The sequence below is a fragment of the Dicentrarchus labrax genome, unplaced genomic scaffold, assembly GCF_905237075.1.
Source record: "Dicentrarchus labrax unplaced genomic scaffold, dlabrax2021, whole genome shotgun sequence".
In the NCBI taxonomy this organism is placed as follows: Eukaryota; Metazoa; Chordata; class Actinopteri; family Moronidae; genus Dicentrarchus; species Dicentrarchus labrax.
Window position 1 is genome coordinate 3,983,210 of NW_026136720.1, and position 19,948 is coordinate 4,003,157.

The window sequence follows — 19,948 nt, forward strand, 5'->3', positions numbered from 1 at the left end:
ATACAACATAAATACAAATACAGAAGAACTATTTAAACACAGGGACCACTCAAGAAAATTCATCCATTCATCAATGGATAATAATGTGTCTAATTTGAGATCTTTTGCAGATTAATCCATGTTTAAGGTGCATAATAAAGGTTTGGTGCACATTAAAAAGCAACCACTACCATAATGCTTGGTATAAAAACCTTAAATAATTCAAAAACTTCAAACACTTTTACACATGTATTAAATGATTTATTTATATTGAAGTATGTTTCAATACACGATATTATCACGACAATTATGAAAATATACTTCATACTTTTAAAATGGTACTAAATCATACTGAAATTTGTTAAGAAACAGAAATATTTATTACATGACAACGTACTAAAGTCCCGCCATGTTTGGGTTTTAACGTTATTACCAGAGTAAGATGTTCCCGGGTCATATTTAACAAATACATTATAGGATCTTTCTCTTATTCTGTCTTTTATTCATGTATTTAAAAAGAAAGAAATGGGAGATAAATGAACGAGGGGAGCCTGATAGGAGGGAGACACCCTGAGATATACAAAAATCTGATGGAACATGTTTTTATTCAGGCGACAGACAGCTGCATTCATACACTGATATCCTTGTGTAAAGTGTGTTTTGTTCAGCATGCTAGATTGTTGGCAGGGTTCATAACTTTCGTTTTGGAGTAGTTATTTAGTTTGAGGCTCATGACATGTATGTAACTTTTACAAAACAGCATGACCACAAGGGACTCTTATGTATAGGGGCATGTCCAGAGGAGGGGAGGCACCACTGCTGAATCCACCCCAACCTCTTCCATTCTGTCTTTCAGAGGCTGTAGCGGGCTTGGAATCGATACCGGTATCATATGAAACTAGGTGGCCTAACATATCCATTGGTACCAACCATGCTCCAAAGTTAGGCTAAATGTTTGCAATGGAAAAACTGGCATGGCAATTTTTAAAGGGATCCCTTGAACACTGACTTCGACATATTCTGAAATGTATTAATTTTGCCTAGTAGTACTAAGTACCAAGTAAGGCTGTAGCAGTAAAAATCTTTAGTGTATTTAATTTAGCGAGGGTGCGTTTTTAAGCTTATGTATTGTACTTTTTATAATTAAGTGTCTGTTTAATCTGTTTTAAGTTGGACCAGAGGCAGCACACACTCCCTGACTACCGATAAATTGGTGCATATATGGCCAAATGTAAAAATAGAAACCGCTGGGTATGCTGTAAAGTGTTGCAGGTGTGTTATTTTAAATGTACTTTTACTGTCATCAACCACTGTAAAATATCCTGCCTCAGTAAATACATCAGAACTCTTTAATAACCTCTTTAGTTGTTTCCATGAGTCAGAACCGGCAGCCTATGATGTTATCTGATTTTGGGTGGAATAGGTACATAAGCTGCATTATTTAAGTTTTACAATGGAAACAACTAGCAAATAAAAAAACACAAGCTTTTTCATTCAAACTTTCCACCACTAGAAAAGGTTCAGATATCAGTTCTAAGTGGAATGACAGTCAAACAAGCAGATGTTAGCAGGATGTGGTCAGTTGGATTGAAGGAGAGGTCAATCCCCAGTCAAATATTTCAGTGAAAAACTGACAAAACCAGGGTTTATTATCCACTTACGTCCCTGTGTCACAAGGTTGTACACTGCTGCTGCCACGTTAAGGACCGTCATACCCTCCAAAATAAAGTCATTTTGAAATTAATTGGTAAAGAAGCATGTGAATCCAGTAATTTCCCTGGATGGACATTTTCATACATCCAGATGTTTCTTTCCTCTGGATAGAATTCACCACAGGTCCCCGTTTTGTTGTCCTTCACATATTTTTTAAAAAAGCTGCCCATGTGGTTATCGTTGTAGAAAACTCTGCAGTGCCATTGTTCTGAGTGGGAAAGTTTAGTCTGGCCAAGTTCTTTTGCTTTTTCTCCCACAGCGGCAGAAACCCATCACATGTGCAGAGGCAGTGGAGCAGATGTGAGGACTTTGTTGCAGCTGAGCATTTGTTATTCTACTGTGTGGTAAATCATTATCCTCTTGTTGTTATGCAAGTTTAAAACGCTGTCAACAGAGAACCAACTTCAGCGAGGCTGTCACATGTAAGTCTCTGCAGATGGAGAGCACAGAGCTGTCAGGCTGCATTGGGTCAAGCTGTACAACACAACCGTGATCACTTCAGCCTGAGAATGTTTTATTGTGACAGAGGAAAAACTGAAAGAAAGGCACAACAGTGGGTTTATCATGCTAAAACCTTAGTTGAATTAAATTTGTTTAATTATTAATACAGGCGAAACAACACACGTAACTTAGGATTCTGACTTTGAACTCATTATTTTTTAACTTTAAACTCAAATAAAATGTTCACATTTGGCCCCAATCATCTTCCGTATTAATAGGATCAGCTTCATTTTTTAAATTATTATTATATAACAAACAATACATGTATCATACGCCCATCATATGTTTGTTTGGTTGTAGCAGTGGGGGAAGGGAACTATACAACCTTGTTGTAAATGATAATAAAGTATCCTTACATTTTTTAAACCTCAAGAAAAATAAAGCAGAAACACAAAAGAAAAAAGGCAACTGGACATAAAAAAACCTCCATGAGTTTAACAGGATAAATTCACATAATTAGATAGACATGACCAATACATTTATGGAACATATATATATTTATATATGACAGGTTGAGTGTATTTAAAGCTATATATAATCCCAATCTTCACTAGAGCATCTTTTCCTCATTTCATATGATGCTGTTCTAAATTGAAGTGGTTAATGGTAATTATAGATATCGGCTTTGCTTTGGCAGACCAGTGTTTGGTCTAGTTTCTAAAAAACATTACTCGACGTATTATTCCCTGCCAACAGTCATTAGTTACACTAATAGTTATATTACATTTCTGGTACTCCGCACAAACTTGGTAATGGTGTCCTTTCTCATAAATTTCAGACTTACGACGATTAAAATCCGGTTTTCTTAAAATCAAAATAAGATGCCTGAGAGAGTGACGGCTCTGTTAAAAGTTTAGATCTTAAATAATAATCTGAACTTTTAAATGAACTTCATTTAGTTTTGTTTGCAGAAATGCTGAGCTAAGCTGTGTATATTGTTTCTTACACCCCTTAAAATCCAGAAGGCCTCGCGACTCCCCCCACCCCAAAGCACTGTCCTAAGGCATGGGAATTGTCAGCAGTCAGAGCTGCCATTAACACTTAAGCCCCGAGATATAATGACTTAATTACGGAGCTTTAAAGATGGTGGGAAAACTGCCACTTTCCCCTGTTCAGTCTCTAAGCTCTAACTGCTGAATGTAGCTTCGTAATTATTGAACATTAGAGTATCAATCTTCTAACTCACAGTAAGAAAGGGAACAGACATTTCCCACAATGTTGAATTATTCCTTTAATTAAAAACTCCAAGATGAAAAGGTGTCATTATATAAAAAGTACAGTTTACTTACATTTAAAAGGTCACACAGGCACGTGCGGTCTGTAATCTACTTCAGGACACAATTACTGTCAAAACTAAATGTTTTAATGAGAACATAATTATTAGAAAATGCTAAAAACCTGCCCTTTTTATTCTGTACAGGGAGTTTCACACCAACTCAAATGAACACATCACAGCTGGCCCCCTATCAGCTAACCTCACTGCAGCAGCTGAAACGTTTCCCATCTGTCCGGTTGAGCACATTTAAACTGTTGAGCCTGTACTTGAGTTAACACATGGACTTGAGGATGTGGTGTTAGCCAATTAGCACACAGTAACATGACTGTTCTGCCTCAAAGGGTCTAAATCAAATGAATCAGATTTAAGCAACATCACTTTAAAGTGAGACACAGAATAAATATTGTCCCTATCCTGAGCCATGACCCGGGGGGGGCCCGCAAAACTTAATATTGGCCCTGTAATGTGTTAATGATTGAGACAAATGCACTCATGAGTCCTTTGGCTAGAGTGATGGTTCTCCACACACACAGTGGCAGGAAGTGACACACAAACACACGGTATTGTAAAGAACAAAAAACAACAACTTTATTTACAAAAACAGACCACTGCCCCCATTCCCACAAACCCCTAAATTCAGTGACTACTGAGGAATGCTATGTCTGTGGCTGAGGTTGGGAATTTACAGGACTGAGAAGAACAACACCCAGTGCAAACCTTCAGTGTTCTTCCACCCACTTATTTAGTCTGAGTTCAGCCGTCGTCTAATGCCGCAGTATGGCAACACTTCTCAAACCGTGGCCTGAGGCTTACAGTGGGTTAGAGGTTCCGCTTCTGTTGGGTTCCCAGTTGCAAGTAAGCAATATGCTTTAATGAGCCTGGGGGGGCCGACAGGTTATCAAACACACAGGTAGGCGAGGGGGCTAAGAAAGATTTAATAATACCATCTTGGAGCGTGGTATATTCGGAACAGATCATTCTAATGAAAACACATTTAAAAAATCATAGCATACAAAAACATGTTTAATTTTTTGAGGACACACAAACTTGCTAAACAACAGACTAAAAAATTTTCTCAGCTTTCAGGGGTCTTCTGTCCAGAAAGCGTGACATCGATCTCAACAAGTTGTGTCCGTGTGACTTTTCTGCTTGGCGTGAGCTGAAAGGCTTTTAAATTAAAATGTATTCACTCGCTCGCGGACGATGACAGATGATTTGGGCTCAGTATGACGGTGCAGATGACAGCGCGGTTGCTCTTCACGCCATCGGGGTGCGTGTGAATTCTGTTCACACAGCTCTGTGTGTGTGTGTGTGTGTGTGTGTGTGTGTGTGTGTGTGTGTGTGTGTGTGTGTGTGTGTTACTCATCACAGCTGTGCTTGGGTGACAATGGAGTTCGCAGCAGACTGTGGGAACACAATGTCGCAAGGTAAGAGGGCTACTCGCCGAGACTTCCTGTCATGTTTCCATCGAATGTCGTCTTTATCTGGCTGCCTGTGTATGCGTGTGCATGTGTGTGCGTGGTTTCTACTGATTCAACGGCACACATGAGGTGTGAAAAACTTGCACAAAGTTCTCAGTAACTGAGGCAGTAAGTATGTACGTGGTGTGATGACGGCAAGGCAGTCGACAGTCATGTGGGTGATGTTCTCGTTATTGAATGCAGGTATTTGTTTCGGATGAGGTGCTATAATTGAGCAACGTACTGGAAATGCAGGCTTGTGACGTCCGGTGGTATGTTTCCACACAATACGGGGTTCGCCCACAGTCTGTCTGCCATATAACAATCCATACTGTCAATCTGCGTCCTTAAAGGCTCGTACTGTGGACCAGTTTGTGTGTGTGTGTGTGTGTGTGTGTAGTGGTCCTAATGAGCGCCTCTCTATCCGCAAGTACTGTATGAAGGTGTGCGATTTAGAACGCGTATCGAGTGCGAATGTCCTCCAGTTTCTTAGAGACCTCGGGTGGCGTTCTGTCCAGCTCTTCTGCCACGCTCTTCTGCTTGTGAGGGTCCATGCTGTTAAACTGCTCACACAGATCTCCATCAATCACATTCTGGAGAGAAAAACAGAGAGAATCCACAACGTATTGTTTTAGTAGTCCGTGATGCTGATATGTGACTCTGAAAGAAGACAACAGATCCACAGACAGAGACATATAGATACCAACCTTGACCGGGAAGTAGTAAGATCTAAAGCTGAGATGGTCTCTGCCGCACAGTGGAGGGAACTCAGAGCGCATATGCATCTCTAAATGCTGGAAGAAGTCATGGTCCTGGACAAAAAGACAAGAAATAAAGGCTCGATGAAAAACAAGAGCAGGGAAAAACAGGGAGACCAGAAGCATTTTAAACATTTTAAATGAAATATCATGAAATGGTTTGTGTTATTACCTCGTGCGAGGTGAACGGGACCAGTATGCCGATGCCTCCGGACAGAGTGGTGTAGACCAGGGACTCTGAACCTCCAGGGATCAGTGTGGTTTTCTGGAGAGATAACACCGTCTCTCCTACGTGGTAATTCACTACCACCTCAGCCTGGAGAGACAATAAAGGGAGAGAAAGGCAGTCATTTGATATTGTTGTCTAGTAGGATTGACGTTCCCTAGAGTGACATTCATGATCACTTCAGCCCGAGACACAAACAGATCGATGGCAACACTTAATGCTAGAAATAAAATTTAAAAAAAAAAAAATTAATTCAAATTGTGCCTCTAAAACCCAATAATCAGATGCTGATGGTGCTCGAGTGCAGGTGATACAAGGCGACTGGCAGGACCAGGACTGAAACTGAAACCTGCCTGCACGGATTGCTCGGCTAACTAATGTGTGTTTAAACTGCGCAGCCATGCAGGGCTCGGATGCAAGATGGAGACATGTTACTAATCCTGGCATAACGCCCAGTCCAGACACACAAAAGGTCTCACATATGTGGTTGTAAAGTGTCAGCCAGCACCCTTCTTTTATTTTCTACGGCACTGAATCACAGGGAATGTAAAGGGGATTTTTTTTGGCACTGAACAATAGAAAAATTTGGTCACAATCCGAAAGTATGAACACAACGTAGGTGCTGAAATGTGGTTATTGTCTTCATAGTATTGGGAAATGTCTGATTTATAAGCAGAAATACACACACGCAACTATTTCAATGACATCTTGATTTCCTCTCAGTGACTATGAACATCTACAATGGAAAATTACAACAAGCTCAGTAAAGCCGAGAAATCAGATCATAAAATAAACAAGTCAGAGATGTTATTGAAGACATTTGAGGTCCCGAGATCATCCGTCCTGACAGCTGCACATATGTATTAAGTACAGGAACAGCAGCCAAGGTCGGAGAGAAGACGCACACTGTCATCTAATGCTTAGAGAAAATGAGTCCGGATGGTCAGATCTAATCCAATAACCATTAAAAAACTGCTTTGCCAACAATTAGAGGTAATAATCAGGATGTGCCTTGGATACAAAGGCAGCATTGGGGAGCAATAAAGCCTCAGTATTGGTCTGAGCAAACTTCATACAGGTTATACATGACACAGACGCCATGGGACCACAACAAGCAGAAGCTAACTTAAAATAAACTCTGTGACCCAGACACAAGTGAGCCAGACATGTACAGTGCACCGCTTCTCTCGGATGGATTGGATTAAGTGCAGCGGACCTTGAGATCACCACTGCACACGGCATCTTCTGACCACCCAGCCGATCAGGGCAATTAGGCGCGGCTGCAGGCGGGAAGCTTAGGTTGAGAGCTAAACTGACCCAGCCTGGGCCTCAGGCTACTCCACTACAAAGCCTACTCCTGGCTAATGTCCCGTTGCAGGAAAATAACCTGGTTCCATCACAACATCCAGGATCAAACTTCACACTCTACGGGTGGGTGGTGTTCTGTGACAGAAGGCGAGACTGCCGCAAGATGAGGGGAGGTTGACAGTGTTTATGTCAATGAGGCTTGGTGCTCAAACGTAGTCCAAGTTTATGGACAATGTTTCCCAGAAGAGGAAACATTTTGTTGCCGCTGTTTACATTCCCCCAGACGCCAATGCAAACAATGCTCGACACGATTATTACTGTCTGGCTGTATATGTGCATGTACATAAATAACTATACAGGTTTATTTTGTTCTATTAAAAACATTTTCAAAATATGTTCTGTGTCCGCAGCACTACAGAACTTCATTATAATGTTGTTTAGTCTCATTTTACCTTCATCAAAAAATTCCAGCTTCTGCGATTTGGATATTGCACACGGCCATTTTGTGATTGATATCTTCTCAATTAATTATGCAGCTCAAAACCACAATGGTAGCGCTAGAGGTAAAGTCAGAGGATCATGAAAGTCAGTAGTCTATTGCCTGCATTTGGCCAGAACTCAGCTGAACTGTATGAAGATGGTGCAGATCTCCAATTTATCCATTTCAGAAAAAAATTAAAATAAATAAAAAATAAAAAAATCCAGAATTTGTCAGACCCTTGAAGACCAATGAATAAATACACAATACATAAATAATGAAACATCTGCAGTGGTCTGCTGGCTGACTGAAGCTGCCCTACTGGCACTTCCCCCCCAAATCAGAGTTTATACAACCCATCATCTTGTCCTGGTTACAAACTGCTCCCTTTGAATGGTCTCCATTATGCTGAGAATAAATGAGGCATATGGTTTCCACTGGGGGATTCCAAGATAGTGGAAATGTCACATCAAGCCATAAAAGGCCAAGCAGTTGAACACAAGACTCACAAGAGGTTTTTGTTCCTTAGGTGTTAAGGAGCTGAGGAAATTAAGTCAGCAGCAGCTAATGCTGCCTCGGGGAGGGGAAGAACTCCCTAAGTGCTGGTCAAACACTTGCACCTAGCAGGCGTGTGACCAGAACAGTACCCGAAATAGTCATTTAGCCAAGACCACAAGTTGTGTCCACGGGGGGGGGATGTGAGGAATTTAACACCAAGGATGCAACGGTTGTTTAGTGTGACTACAGTAGTGTCATACATTGCTCTATTCTTTGTGCATATTTAAGAATATAGGTCGGTTTTACTTATTGTAGTAAGAAAGTACATAAGAGCTGAAAGAAAACCGTCAATAAATTTATGAAAGAAGCCAAAAAGGTGAATATTTCTGTAATAGAAGTTTTCCTCAATCATTTAATCAGAGAAAAAAAAAAAACCTGCACCACATGTCACTAGCAGATAATCAGAAAGGAAAGTGCAGTTAAGTGTCTTTTATTTGTTTATGTCGTTCATCCCCCTTCAGTAGAGTAACTTTGTACAGATACAAGTCAGAAAAGCCAAGGTCTGACATTTTAGGGGGCATGAACATTAAATAAACATATCAATAGGTATCGATTATCTCCAAGTGTGCAAGAGTATCATTGTGTGGTTCATTTAAAACCTTTTGACCTCAGCTGTATTGATGTGAACTTTATAATGTCAAAAAAACTTTGCTGAACTGAATAAAAATCAAAAGAGACTGTTAGAAACAACATGACAGAAATCACCCTCACTCTGACATTTCGGGTTAAGACAGTCAAACCTTTCATTTGGCTCGACAGACAGCTGCGACTCCCTGACCTTGATCTTTTCAGATACATTAATCCAATCAAAGTGGAATGCATCTAATTTAATGTAAGACAGCCGAGCCATGTATGGATAATTAAGTTCATCCAGCCAGATGCAGATGCAGATGCAGATGCAGATGCAAACACACACACACAAAATTTTGGACAAGGATAAATCCAGGCATCCACACCCACATCTAAAAACAGACACGGTACATTTCCAAACTCGAAATTCTCAATCAATGTGCACGGAGGCAGAAATAGCTGACAAACACTGTCACAAAGACAACTGGGACCAACTCATGTCTAAATTGGAGGGACTTTCCCAGTCGATCTGCTACCTAAACAGTTTTTGACCAGAATTTAAATATGGGATGAGTGATACTGTGTGTGTTTCTCCAATCTGTGTGACTTTGTGTGTGTGTGTACACACACACTTGCATTTCTGAGTAGGTTAAACTTGTGGTTGATGGTGTTATGCAGTTTGTGTGTCTGCACGTTGGCGGTTGGAGGTCCGAATCAGGCCAGAGTCCAGCACAGGCCTGACATCCTGGCTGTAGCCGGCATGAATCATTTAGAGTTGCCCAGCAAGCAGTTGACAGAAAACACAACGTCTCTTCCTGAAACACATCTGGATGCCTGAGGCAACTGACTTCTGCTTTCTCTGCATTACCGTCGCTCTCGGTCTTGCACATAAGTGTGAGAGGTCAGTCTTAAAAAAAAAAAAAGGCACACATGAAGGTTGAGGTGTGCAATTAAGACACTGCTGGTGTTGCTTTATTGGCTGTTCCAGGTCAAAGTTGTATTTGTATGCAGTGTTTCCCCAAAGGCTAAGGAATTTACTTGTAGTATTGGGTGGCACGACATGTGACAACAGGACCTAAAATTTAAGATTTATTTATCTTATTTGAATTGTGTACTTAAAACTATTCTCACCTCGCTTTTCTCTTTTCCACTCACACACCGTATTGCCGCGCCTCTTTCCGTCTCCCTGTCCCGCTACTCTCAGTCCCAACCTGTCAAATACTGTCGCTGGCTCAGTGGCTCTACACTCAGCATGGTTTACACAGTCGCCCAAACAACTTTTTCACCAGCGATTCACAACATCAGATATGCCACATGTGGAGGACGGCTTGCTGTTAATGACGTATCATATCGAATTGATCGAGACCAACGTGGTTTGTCCACTGTTGCTTTACCTGGTTCAATTCTATGTGTCATATGTAAGTTAAACACAGGGTCAACGGTACAAGGAAATGTGCGATTATCAGTAGACTGTAGATGACGAGAGGGACAGAGTGAGGAGGGACTGTTAAACAGTTAATCGCGGATGGCATCTTTCTCTCGTAGTGGTGGGTCACCAAGTGTACTTGGGCGGCCATTAATATACCTGGACGGCCCACCAAAGTAAGCCTATGAATGGGAAACACAGGTATGTATTTTGTATGCTTTGTACCGTTACTAATTTAATATCTGAACTAATATTTGACTTTTTAGGTCCAACTACTCAAGACAACCCTGGAAACAGGCCAGACAAAACATGTTACGGCTGACTTGTTCTGTCAGGCTTTTTTAGAGTTGAAGACCTCTAAAACACCTGCTGGCGTGACCAGTGAAACAGAAAACAAAAATCTTGTATTTGCATTTAATTCAGGTACCTGTACCTATAGTACATGCTAAAGATGTGACCTGTTGCTTTAAGAAACCTTAAATGGGTTTGAGAACGATAGCTTTACCTTCTGTGATGCTCCATTAAGGAGGCCTCTGTCCCATAAAGCCTTGTTCCCTGTGGGGTCTTCATCCACATCATCACTAGTGTTGGGGGGCAGACGCACCTGAGAAGATTCAACAGAAAATTAAGACATGTATTTCTTTATTTTGTTACGTTTTCCATAGAGGTTTTTGATTCTAATGCCACAAAGAGGCAGTTGCGCATAATCTGATGCCTCATATAATGATTCACTGATTTGACAATGTATTCCACTGTATTCTTTGCCTGCCATTCAATACAAGTCAGACAAACACACACGAGACACTCCTCGTCCCCACACTTACAATGCTGATGTTGCCAAACTTGTCAGCGGAGGCCATGGTGTCGTAGTCGAGCAGACAGGCCGTGGTCACCCAGCGGGGATACGTGTCGTCAGCGAAGATGATGAGCTGGTTCTCGTTGCGTCTGTAACGAACCCAGAACAGGCTCTCCTGAACGTCAGTAACTATCACACGCTGGCCGATGGTATGGATGCTGGATACCAGGTTGGGAACGTGCTGAAGAGGAGAGCAATAAAGTACACTCTATGAAGTACAATCAAAAAGACATGACACGTGTATACGGTGTATCAAGGTTATTACCGTTAACTAAAACCAGGTGTGAAAAAGCATTTTAGTTAACTGAAAATATATTTTATACTTACAAACGTAACTAGAATCAAATACAAATACACAGGAAATGTCTATAGTTTTTGTCTGTTACCTGTTATCTGTTGAGACTGGGATGTCTACATGACTGTCAGTCAATAAGTTTGTATTGTACACTACAGATTCTGAACTTCTTAAATCCTGCCCCTGCCAAATGCCCTCCTTGTTATAATAATTCAAACAATAAAACCTCTAAACTAAAACATTTTTAAACAATAGAAACTAAAGTGAAAATAGCAAACCCCACTTTGGAAACAAAACAAAAATAAATGAAAAATACAAAACTATAATAACTTGGTTGTGGAGGAAGACAACACTGTTCATTGTTCCTTTTGCCTATATCATTGAAATTGATTCAGTTACAGACTTTGTAGTTTTGGAAGGACATAAGCAATGTGGGTCCTCAGATGGTGTACGGCGCCACATTACTCCACTTAAACGGTGTTCCAACTCTATTTAATTCAATTTTATGTGTATAGCCCCAAATCTTAACCCAAGTTATCTCAGGACACTTTTCACATAGAGCAGGTCCTGAACTACTTCTAAAATTATTAACAGAGGCCGAACTATACACGTGTGTGTATGTGGTACCTTGTGAACATCGCTGTAGGCTACTTTTTTAAAACATTTTCACCACCCACTGTTGCATAACAACACTCCGAAAATAGATTACAGATTAAGATACAAATGACATAGAAAGTCGTTGAAAACTCATTAAAACATTGCTCTTCGGCACAACTAGTGCTCAGAAACTTGTGTTACTTGTATGTTCTGGCAACCATCAGTGACATAACTTAATTCACAAACACAAAACATCTGCAAACAAAAAGGGAGACATCCACATATCAATACATGAATGTGACCCGGCTAACAGTCAGTTATTACAACGATCCTTGAAGAGAGTTGTTCATTCTAAAAGCAGGCACTTGTCCTTATAAGACCGTGCACCTTTGATGTGATTCATTTTAAGTTGACGTACTTCAGAATTATATCTACAAAGAAAGAGGTGAAAGAGCAGGAGACTTATTACCGCATTAAACAATTCAAACTGATTTAAGCCGCTGATGTTGTGTCAGATAAAAACAACATCTTTGTCTTCACAGGAAGCCAGAAACAATCCAGATTCATCTCTATTGAAATTTATTGGCAAACAAATTGAGGTTGCCTGCAGACAATGAATCAATGGTTTATTTAGTTTTCAAAAAGGCAAAGATCAACTTTAATCCTATATACTGCATTTACCTGTACTGGAGCTCAGTTTATCACTTTATGTCATTAAGATAAATGTGGTTAATACAGGTAGATTCACGATTGAGAAACCTAATTATTTGACCATAATTACCCTGAACCAGGTTTCTTATGATTTAACCTCAAGCCTGGTCACTTACATAACGAAATGTATCACTGCAGCAGTAATGTGCTCTGGGTCAGACTATGGCAGAAAATGTTAATATTATCAGTTTACCCAAAATAACCGAACTGGACTGAACTCGGGGTTTAAACAGGGTTTCTAAAGGTGTCCACTGGTTTAATGTAAGACTTTTTAAGCCCATATTAAAGGCAATTTAAGACCTATGTTCATAATGGCAAAAAAGAAGATTTAAAAGCAAGACTTAAAAAATGCTACTTTATACAAGTAATGTTAACTTTAGTCATTTTAGTAATTTTTAGGAGTCCCACGGAAACCCTGTATCCTACCCGACAGAAGATCTACAGTCTTTTAGAAATCAAAACAAGGAAGCAACAACATTGCGCACAAAGCGAAATAACACTTATACATTAGTCAAGTTGTGTATTAGGGAAAGCTGTTAAAGCTCATGGAGCATGGGGCTACATTAGGTGCATAGATACGTGTGTATTTGGGCCCTTTTCTTACCTTGTTTTCACACTTGCGAAGCAGCTTCTTTTTGCCCAGGTCGTAGATTCTCAGCAGTTTCCCAACTCCCACCAGGACTCGTCCCTGGAATGGAGCAATGGCCAGAGGGACGTCCTCTACGGGGGTCTGACAATCACAACACAACAGATCAATAAACCGTAGGTAATCTCATTACTTTGGGCAGCTTTTAGGAGATTTTAGGTTGAGATGCGGCAGGTTTGCCTACAAGGAAACAGCTCATATTTATTAAGAGGGAGAAGAAGAGTCCAATGTCTCACAAAAATCTTTTGCATGAGTTTTTAAATGTGAATAAAAGATCAAACGCAGCATTCCTCAAATATAATGTACCTGTCCGCATAAACACTGCGTCCTTCACACGCAAGAGATAATATAATCACTTGTGTCGTTGTGATAGGAAACCATGCCGATGAACTTAAATCTTACAATCAAATCATTTCCAGCATTCCAATTTTCTGTGTTGAAGAAATTAAAATCAAAGAGCAAAAGTGAAAATTTAACAGGATTTTCTGAAGACTATAGTAATTACTAAGTACAGGGATATCCAATCGTTTAATACATCTCCAAAACAAAAAACTAAATTCATGTTGGTGGGTTTTATTTTTAAAAGTACGGCTTATGACTATCAAAAAGTCATTACCTCTTACAAACATTTAAAAGCATTTTGGTAAATTATATTTTTCAAACAAGGTTACAGTGGTCACAAGTCAAAATTTGTCTGGAGATTATCCAATAGTGTCTTGTGATGTTCAGTGAGGTCTGGGAAGTGAGCAGACAAGCCCAGTCAAGTAAACAGTCTATGCTTTTTGTATGGCCCTAAAACAGGCCCGTTATTACTTTGAAGCACCACAAGTTAATTGTTCTGCTAAGTCCTGACATCCTAAACATAAATCCTGTCAAATAATGTTGAGCCACAAAGGATGGTATGTCTGTAACGAGGGGAATGGATTTGACTTCAGTCACTGTGTAGCTGATCCTTTACAACTCACTTCAGACTGGAGGTTTTACGGACTGCTGCATTAGGTCTTAGGAACACCTGGACTTAGACTGAAGAGTGAAGACGACATTCTGCAAGTCTGCAACAGTAAACTTGGATCTTGTTTGGTTAATGCAAATGTTGTGAGTCAAAGGTCCAGTGAGGTCCAGGATTTAGAGGCATCATTGTTAAAAAGAATATCCAGATCCAGAACTACCAGTCACCACAGTGTCTACACCTCTGTGTGCCCATGACAGTGTCTGTGGTCAGATATTGGCCTCTATCGGGCTTCTATCTGCGTATCCATATGCATGTGTATGTGCATCAGTGGGAAAAAAAAATAGAAATATATGTGTGTTTAGACCAGATAGACTCATCTAAAATATCTGATCTGGTTAAGTGGTTGGGAAATTCCTCTAACGTGAAAAGAAGTGGTTGACACCACTGGGCAACACAACACGCATGACTCACTTCCCTTGTTAATCCACATCAGGTAACAAATGTATGTAGGCTGATTCACCCTGATGGTCTCCACCCTGCTCGTGTTTCTGGGGAATTGCCCGGGGAGCAGTGCTTTGGCGCCAGGGGCAGCAGCATCTGTGTTTGGGGTCATTAAAACCTTACTGGAGGCTGCCTTGCCTGCTGCACTTTGAAGACCTTTCTCTCTCTCCTCTTTATCTCTCCTAGTCCTAATCTCAGCATCCATCTCAAACTGTGACCTGCTAACACACATTTCAATAACAGAGCAGTTTTCCCAGACAATTAACACCCTCTGGCCCAAACTTAATGGTAATGTGACATGATCCCAAATCCCCCCGAAGAAAAATCAAGGGGTAGAGGTAGATATAGAGATTTCCTTTTCACACTGCGCATTCTTTTCTTAGTCAGGCTTTAATTGCAGAACCGCAACCTTCGCTTTAAAGCCAGGCTCAGCTGCAATCACCCAGCTCCTGATCTACATGTTCTGGACCTGCACTGCCTATTAGCAAGACAGGCAATAGCAGCAGCGGTATACACCTGCACACTGTGTAAACGCACCAATGTCGCCACCTACAGGCAAACAAAGAACAGCAGCTACAATTTTTTTGCACCTGTCTGTGCATGAGTGAGTGAGTGAGTGACTGAGTAGGATGCAATTCAGGAACTTAAAGTACTTTCTAAATATGATTCCATTTAAGTGTGACACCCACCTTGTGCACAAACTCCAGCTTCTCCCCTCCACCGATGAGCCGATAGGTGTAGATAAAGCCGCCGCTCACTGATCTGGGGTTGAGAATCATGTCTCTGGCAACGCCCACCAGAACATACCAATCATCTCCTGTGTTGGGGAAGCGACACACTGCAACACTGAAACACAGGGAAAGGAAAGGAGATGTTAGATATGGGCTCTTGTGCCAGTTTACTTAAAACAAGATGGGACATAGTTCCACTAATCATTATGCATTTGATGCTGCTACAGGGTAAGCAAAACAATATGCTGTAATGATATGTGTGGAAGCTGCCTGCTTACTATGCATAAATCTACGCTAGATAAAATACATGTTCTGAAGACACAGGGTAATATTTCTTGTTATCCAAGACTGCGATGCTTGTATCTTCCTAATAAGTGGCACATGAACAATTTGGGTGAATTTTTGAGCAGATTATTTCCTGTGAATATTGATCAGAGATGTACGGAGCCCCTAAAGGGACATGAAAAAAAAAAAAAAAATGAAACGTTTCTAGTGAGCACTAGATAGGGATCTAGTGCGCACAAGATAGTATCTAGTGCGCACTGGAAACGTTTCATTTTTTTTTTTTCCCCATGTCCCTTTAGGGGCTCCGTAGAGATGAGAACTTCTAATACAATGTTCTGTCCGTGTTCAGATTTTTTTTATTCTATTTTATATTCATACAACCTTAATAGGCTTCTTTTCTGACAAATTCAGTGTTTTCGTTTCGATTGTTCCATTAGCTCTTTGGTTATTGAGTATTTTGTGTTTTTTGGGGTGAATCTATAAACAATACTGCTATAGAAAGTCAACAGAGGCACATACTTATTATTGGGATGGGCCACTTGCAGATACAGACATAAAATAAATGTATATATTCACATTGCTCATATAGCATGTTGCACATCGTAGTCCATAAATCCCGACATCTTGAAAGGAATGAGAACAGCTAGCTGTCAAGAGCAATAGACACCATACGTTTCTGATTGATGTCTTTGGCTCAGAGGCGGTTGCGGTTGTATTTTTGGCTTTGTCGAAGGACTAGCTGCTGACAGGTGTTTTTTTTTTTTTGCTTGTAAAATAAGGGCAATACTAGTTCTCTCTTCTGAATTATCCAATCCATCATAACATAACTAAAAAATATGACATTTTAAAAAAAGATCCTCTGAGCAGGTCTCTCAGCTTTCGGTCAACTTCAGTCAGGAAACACTCAGAATTTATGAGATGCTGGGAGTTTTGGACACTGACTGTCAAACAATGTGAAAAGCGTAATAAACAGGAAGCACTCAAGGGTCAGGCTCTGGACAGCATTACCTCATTTACCCCCTCCACCACACCCACACACCACCCACAACTCAGAGCTATGACAATTATCAAGTGGAACCTTTTCTTCAGCATCGAGTGCCTTCACACTGAACAGTTGTTTTATTGGACGCTGACCCTCCCTAATCTCTGCTCATCCTTTCACTCTCTTCAGTTCCCCTCCTTCCTGTTTATAAATCCTTTCGTAACAACTAAAGCTTCACTACAACCATCTGTAAACAAACACCCCCACTCATTAAACAGAAGGCTGACCTCGGTGTCGTAGTTTTATCATGCCACTCCAACAACTTCCTTATTCTTTCCCCCCATTCTTTCATAATCTCAAACCTTCTGCTTCAGACAATTACACTTAATTTATACTTGGGATAAATATTTTGAGGATTTTTATCAATACTACTACTCTTATTGATAATCCATATCAGCATAAATACTACATTAAAAAAACAGATTTGAATGTATTAAGATTTTTAACAAAACAAAATATTGTTTCTTGAGTAGCAACACTATTGTTTACAACAGCAACGTCTCAATAATATCTACCTAGAAACCACAGTCACTGATTCACTGTCTCTCTGCTGATGTGGATTCACTCCCTGGAAGGTAAAGCCTGGAGCTGCCATCTCAGCCAGAAAAGTCTACAAGATGTATCTAACTAAGGTAAACAGTTCTGTTTTTGCTTTATTGCTTAGGCTACCTTTGATGGCACATTTTAGACTAAAGGCCAGTTAAATGGGAACGGCTTGTGTAATTGGGGATAAAAGCCATGTCCCTGATTTGGAAAATGTTTTGGGTCAGTGGGTTATGTTTAGGGTAAGTCTTCAGAAAACTAATGTAAGTTTATGTCTACACTACGGCTCAAAGGTTTGGGGTCACCTGTTATATATTGATGTTTTTCTTCAATAATGATATTTTAATATGAATAAAAACAGTATAATTCAGTATAAACAATAAAATGTATTAATGACATGTGATATAGTTTTGGGCCCCCGAAAGAAGAATTAAATAAATATTTATTATACATGTTAAAATGTATTTCAATCTGTGCAGATTTTGATGCCAATCTTCCAATTTGTTTTACCAGTGAACAGTGGGGACTTCTTATATTCTTATTTAATTGCTGCTCAGAGGGATCTTTTTACCTTTCTGCCCTTTTTAAACTGTCCATTGTACAGTGTTTTGAATATATTATATATATATATATATATATATATATATATATATATTATATATATAATATATATATATATATTATATAATATATATATATAAAATATATAATATATATATATATATATATATATATATATATATATATATATATATATATATATATATATATATATATATAAATATATATATATATATATATATATATATATATATATGGTCCCTCTCAGCCATCTGTACCAAATCAAGCTTTTATAGCAGGTGACCCCAAAGCGGTAGTGTGTCAGAAATATGGAGAGGCTGCATACTCGGCTATAAATTGCCCCAAAACTATGTTTTTTACTCTCCTAATCTTACTCAAGCTGACTTTAAACATACTCTGGGTACTATGTTTCTCCAATATAGTTAGTGCATACCACATAGCCACAAAAATGAACAAAACCACAAACACAATGCCAGGTTCTTACCAAATATAGAACCAGTTTATATTCAGAACCGGCTTTCAGGGGGGAGTCCATACCCTATACTCTACACACTACGGCACTGAGTGTTGTTTATGGTTTGATTCACACCCCTTCCTTTTTTCTACCCAGCGGACTGTTCATCCATTCCTCATCTGAATGCTATTATTTTCCACTTGTGTGAAGCCATGAAATTGAACCCGCTCACCTAAATGCAGCTTCGTTCTGTTCCAGCTGCACCTGGTCCAGGGTTGAACCCTGTATGGGGTTGACGAGACGCACCAGTGAGGCCCACTGTCCGGCTCCAGCTTTGGGTGCACCAAATATAGCTTCTGGGAGATTTTCGTTGAGGAAGGCAGCAGCCATCTCAGCAGCCAGTTCTCTTTCATCTTCACCAGCAGCCTCCACCATCTCCTGCAGAGGCAACGGCAGTACAAAGAACACAGTGGGTCAGCGGAAGGGATGCCACAGCATTTTAAACAAGAGCCATCTTTTCCCCATTACCAGTTGACTGATGCATTCAATGGAACATGCTATGAGGGAGTTGCTCTTTTTTATCAACATTATCTACCTGACTTTTGACCTGTTTCCACCTCATTCACACCATTTTATTTGTAAAGGCATGGATGCAGTGATATATTTTGCTGTCCTCCTCCCTGCTCATATGTATACTACAGCTGAAACATTAGTCTGTCGACAGAAAATTGATTACTATTTTGTTAATCGGTCCAGTCAAGCATAAATGACAAACATTTACTGGTTCCAGCTTGTCTTTGTAAGAATCTGCTGCTTTTCTCTGTTGTATAGCAGTTTAAATAGAAGATGTTTGTGGTTTAAACAGCCATCTAAAGTTGACACCCTAGACAATAAGAAACTGGGATTAATCAATTAATTAAGTTGCAGTCTTCATGTGTATGTATGGCAAAGCATACATAACCCTGGGCCAAATGTGGCTGGTTTCACGTTTAGCCAAATTTCACGTATATCCTGTAGCTATTTAAATGAAATTAAATCAAAATGAAACTGACTTCCACTCATTTAAATATTCTCATTGAGATTAAGATCTCTTTTGCAAGCCTTGCCAAATTAGCCACTTAGTCTTCCCTGCGTCTATAAATCTGTAAAAACTGACCCTTGGCTAAACCCAACTTCCCCTAGTCTGACCACAATCAATCTCTACGACAGAAGCACTAAACTACAATCAGGGCGAGGCTAAAATTACTGAGATGTCAAAAAGGTGTCCCACTGGTGGTCTCTGAACTCTACATGGCCAGCCTTACATAAAAAAAAAACACCATGAAGGCTCGCTCTCATGTCTTTGTGTAGTCTGTCTGTTAAAGGCCTGTTTATGGGCAAAAGGTCAGCAGAGTCCTTCACAGGCGGGACCTAAACCCGTTCCACAGAAAACCCAAAGGATACTGATAGTGGAGCGCTCTCCCAGGAGACACAAAGGTACAGCAAGGTAGAAATGATCAA

At 40.0% G+C, this 19,948-nt stretch overlaps 1 protein-coding gene across 1 annotated transcript in view; it reads right to left on the reverse strand.

Moving 5' to 3' along the window:
* Window positions 1-3,406: 3,406 nt before the first annotated feature.
* Window positions 3,407-19,948, reverse strand: part of sf3b3 (splicing factor 3b, subunit 3) — a 31,724-nt gene continuing 15,182 nt past the window's right edge. The window contains exons 20-27 of the mRNA XM_051381005.1: window positions 18,681-18,886; window positions 15,501-15,657; window positions 13,317-13,442; window positions 11,078-11,290; window positions 10,759-10,857; window positions 5,860-6,003; window positions 5,637-5,741; window positions 3,407-5,522 (exon numbers count right to left, since the gene is read on the reverse strand). Of these exons, the coding sequence (XP_051236965.1) occupies window positions 5,382-5,522; window positions 5,637-5,741; window positions 5,860-6,003; window positions 10,759-10,857; window positions 11,078-11,290; window positions 13,317-13,442; window positions 15,501-15,657; window positions 18,681-18,886 (1,191 nt within the window). The 3' untranslated portion in view covers window positions 3,407-5,381. The remainder of the gene's footprint in view (window positions 5,523-5,636; window positions 5,742-5,859; window positions 6,004-10,758; window positions 10,858-11,077; window positions 11,291-13,316; window positions 13,443-15,500; window positions 15,658-18,680; window positions 18,887-19,948) is intronic.